Source organism: Hippocampus guttulatus, chromosome 8, assembly GCF_054856545.1.
Source record: "Hippocampus guttulatus isolate MCC_2025c chromosome 8, RoL_Hgut_1.0, whole genome shotgun sequence".
Taxonomy (NCBI): domain Eukaryota; kingdom Metazoa; phylum Chordata; class Actinopteri; order Syngnathiformes; family Syngnathidae; genus Hippocampus; species Hippocampus guttulatus.
The window spans coordinates 6,324,999-6,329,654 of record NC_141268.1 but is presented as its reverse complement, the minus strand read 5'-3'; the positions used below and the strand labels follow the sequence as shown (position 1 = coordinate 6,329,654).

Genomic DNA, 4,656 nt, shown 5'->3' with positions numbered 1-4,656 from the left:
CAATATATTGGATGTGTTCAAATGTTTTTGTAGTGCTTTAAAAGTCTGTTTAAAGACCTTTAAAAATTGTGCTGTACAAACATGCTTCGAAAGTAGCTTAAGAGGGTATTTCTATCATGCAGATTTCACTTATTGCCAGGGTACTGGATGAATGAAATTATCTGATTATATTATTACATGTTTGTCTTTAAAAAATGTTGCTGCCTAAATTGTTCACCAATTCTGGATTAACATGTTTTTCTTTTTTTGGGGGGGGGTTGTTTTTTTAGTGCGAAGGGGGGGTGGGGGAGAGCTCAATTAGCAGTACTTTACCCAAACCCGAACAAATAGCCCAGTGCTATTTAAGATAGATGGCAGGAAATTGCACTTGTTAAAAGGGTTCCTCTTGTGCTGGGTAGTATTTATTTCACTATGTCCAAAAGAAGACAACTTGAGTAAAAGCTACATACTGTCATCATGCTGCAAAATTGGCTGAAGAAAATGTTATTCTAGGAGTGGATGCCATTCTTCTCGACGTTCCAGGTGCTCTTATCGAGCGACGTTGCGCTGCCGTATTTGTCGGCCACCGAGCACTTCTGCGCTTCGGTGGCGGCATCGATCATCTGCTTCTCGTCCTGCGCCGTCTCGCGGTGGTAAAAATAGTTGAAGTTGGACACGATGACAGGCACAGGCAGAGCGATGGTCAGCACCCCTGCGATGGCACACAGGGTACCCACCATCTTCCCGCCCATGGTGATGGGGCACATGTCTCCATAGCCCACCGTGGTCATAGTAACCACTGCCCACCAGAATCCATCCGGGATGCTGACAAACTGTGTCTGTGGCTCGTCGACTTCGGCGAAGAAGATGGCGCTGGAGAAGAGGATGACACCGATGAAGAGGAAGAAGATAAGCAAGCCCAGCTCTCGCATGCTAGCCTTGAGGGTCTGCCCCAGGATCTGGAGTCCCTTGGAGTGGCGGGATAGCTTGAAGATGCGGAATACTCTCACAAGGCGGATTATCCTCAGGATGGCGAGTGACATGTTCTGGCTAGAATTGGTGTCATCGTCGGGGGTGGTCGCGAGTTCTGTGCCCAGTGTGACGAAGTAAGGGATAATGGACACAATGTCGATGATGTTCATGATGTTGTTGAAGAAGTCACTCTTACTGGGACATACGGCAAACCGGACACCGGCCTCGAAGCAGAACCAGATAATGCAAATGGTCTCTATAATAAAGAAAGGGTCTGTGAGGTAGGCTACGATGGCTTTGGCGGTAGGGTGAGGACTTGAACCGTCTCTAGTCCCATTAAGAACATGATCCACACCGGGAGTGAAATCGCCATCCTCTCTAAATTCTGGTAAAGTCTCCAGACAAAAGATAAAAATGGAGATGACAATGACGAAAACTGAGACGAGAGCAACAGTTTTGGCGGCACTGGAGCTCTCAGGGTACTCAAACAGGAGCCAGAACTGTCTTTGGAGCTCGTTGGTGGGCAATAGGACCTCAGGCTCTTTGATGAATCCTTCGTCTTCGCGAAACTGCTCCATGGCCTCGTGGCCCAGTTGATAGAAAACGATTTCACTGGCGAAGACATCTAATGGGACGTTGGCTGGCCTGCGGACCCTCCCACCAGACTGGTAGAAGTACAGGACACCATCGAAGGAAGGCCGGTTACGGTCAAAGAAATACTCGTTTTTCATAGGGTCGAAGTGGTGCATTCGTTTGGTGGGGTCACCCAGTAAAGTCTCGGGAAAGCGGTTGAGTGTGCTCAGCTGGGTCTCGAACATCAGGCCCGAAACATTGATAATCACTTTCTGGTCTCGTTCCTCTACGCCTGTCTTCTCAAACAAGTCCTCGTTGTCATAGCAGTCTCTCGGCATCCTGCTGAAGACGCCGTCAGAACATGACTCGCCACTCACCAGGAGCTTTAGATTAGAGATGAGACTGCAGCTACTGGAAGTGGCTTTGGATGGCGTGGAAGAAGACGCACCCTCACGCCGCCCCCAGCAAGGGGATGGACGTGGGGATGGACGCGGGGATGCCAGGCGGCGAGGCATTTGCTCAAGATCCGGGATCCCCGATGTGGGTGACGTCGGGTAGCCGGAGTCACTGGGGTCGCCCAAGTTGATGCCCACATCATCCATGTTTTCAAAGTTAACCAGAGGAACCTAGATAGAGATTTGATAGATGGATAAATACTTTATTTATCCTGTGAGGAAAATTAATTTGTCACAGCAGTAATCAAGAGGTGGGCACACCTGTAGAATTGCCAATCTGTCATTCATCATTTGCCCGCGGCCAGGCCACCAATCCGTCATTCCCTCACTCTGTCATCGTTATTTTAACCACACTTCCGTCAGCACTTAATTATAGTTCGTCCTGCCCAATCTTGTTACGATGGTAAATGGAGTACACTTATCTACATCTCACGGTGGCTGCCCAAAGATCTTTACAAAACCTCACATTCACGTACGTATTTGCAAACCTAATCTATTGAACTGTAAAGTACAGGAGGGAGGAAGTCATGTGTTCAATATGCCACTGTTTTCACTCCTAAAACACCAAAAATGTTACTTTAAAGTATAAAATAGTTTATTTTATCCAGGATCCATCTCCACATTGTGGCCAAAGGTGGAATCCAAGTCGTTTAAAATGAAATCCTCCACACCGGCAGGCATCACCGGCATCCTAAAGCTGAGGAAACATTCTCTCTGAGGCAAACGACTTTCATTCTTTGCCAAGCGTGATGACGTGAGAGAGAACGGTAGGGGTTTCCTATACTGCTGAGATGGGCATCACTGACCGTACTGGTGTCCAGTTTTTTGAAAACTCATTATCTGATTAACTTCCAATTCACATTCACGCACATCCATTTAGGCCCAAAGTCTTAGGGGGCACCCACTTCCATGTTAACAGCTTGATGCGCCCGCTTGCCACACAACGCATCCGCACTCCCCCTTATAGCTACATCATCCACTCTGAGCTCAATACACAACATAATTTTTGGTGCATATCTCCACCACCTAACAGGAACTGCTGAGCATTACCATATATAGTCAATGCAGTCTGCTCAAAGCAACCCTCAAGTGTATTCACCCCGGCGAACAAACACGCGAGACCACAACACACGTGTTTCTGTCAGTCATCAGTGAAACGAGTCCATTCGTGACTGAGATGGTCCATCGGTACTGACCCGGTTGAAGACGATTACACTGACGAATGGAACCCCACTTCTGTCAGTGCTTATTCCATCAGGTTTTTGAAGCTTCCCATCTTTTATCAGCAGAACGGGCATCCGTTAGTGACGTATTGATGGATTTTTCATCAATACTGATGGAGTGCCCAACTCTGCCTGCTTGTGTAACTAATACTGTATGCTTTAGAAAAAAACCAACAATGTAAGAACAAATATGAAACCAGTATTGCTGAGAAATGAAAAGAAAATTAAATCAGCAATTTTGCTATCCTCTGAAATGAAAATGAAAATCTTGTCGGCTATTTTTGTTCTGAGGAAAAAGCAAAAAAAAAAAAGTATTAAAACCTTGGTATTGCTGTTAGGTTGAATTAATCTAAAGTATTTTTTTTTGTTTGTTACGTTTTAGAGGTCCTCTTTTGTTGGTGGTCCTTGAATGCACCACAAACGCTGTCAAAAGTGAAAAGAAAAGTATGTTTGTGCTTTCAATGCAATTAATAGCTGGTGTAGTCTACATTCCCATTGAAATTGGACGGTACTGTATTCCTCAATATGTATTATTTTGTGTCAAGAGCAAAAAGTTGTGGTAGTGTGTTATTTAGGCCAGTATGCTAGCCAGTACACTTCGCCCCATGTGAAGGTGGTTTGTTTGTGTGAATAATGCAACTGCGGATTACAGTCATTTATGTAATATGGGTTCATGATTGTGGAGATGCTAGATGCATGGTGTTGAAGCTCTTTATGATACTCTCAACTTTAAGTGGTTTGTTGCCGTCTTGTGAAATCGATATGCATTAACAACTTTCTTTTGTTATTTTTTCGTTTGTTTTGCGCTATTTATGTCATTGCCCAGTCCCTGTTCACTACACATTTTTTCGCAAACCTCCATCGCTGTCCGTCTCCTTCAGTGTCAGGAATACAGAAAGGTGTCCTGCGTGGACCTCGGTCCTGCTGCCTGGCATGCAGGCAGCTTCAGTCCTCTCCGTAACCTGAACGGACGGAAGAGCAAAAAAGCAACCCCGCAGTGTTAAATGCTTTTTTTTTTGCCTATTTTTGTTAGCATCAGCACACAACTTGCCATCTGATACCCCCTAACGTTCCGACTTGAGATCATGACGGAAGTGAAACCTCGGCAGGTTTGCTCAGGAAACTGCTTACACTGAATGAACGTGTGCATGAGCGTGTGTGTGCTGATCACATAGTTAATTAGGTACACCTGCATCTGTAATTCAATGACATTCCATGCAAAATGTCGACAAAACCTTAGTTTTGTTTCAACTGCTTTACCATCTTCATTTGTTTTATGTTTTTAATCTACTGGTACATTTTTAAAAATAATGTCACAAGTTGTTTTTTTTTCTGTGGCTTGTTTTTTTGTTTCCATTTTAACATTTATCGTTCTTGAAGAATGCAAAAATGTGTTGATTCTTTTTATCATCACCTACTGTACAGGAAGTACTTCCAGAATATTCTAAACAATA

The 4,656-nt window shown here is 44.7% G+C and overlaps 1 protein-coding gene across 1 annotated transcript; it reads right to left on the bottom strand.

Moving 5' to 3' along the window:
• Positions 1 to 488: 488 nt before the first annotated feature.
• Positions 489 to 2,150, bottom strand: LOC147200943 (potassium voltage-gated channel subfamily A member 10-like). The gene has a single exon (XM_086117666.1). The coding sequence runs from the start codon at positions 2,124 to 2,126 to the stop codon at positions 489 to 491; it is 1,638 nt and encodes a 545-aa protein (XP_085973792.1). The 5' UTR covers positions 2,127 to 2,150.
• Positions 2,151 to 4,656: the final 2,506 nt, after the last annotated feature.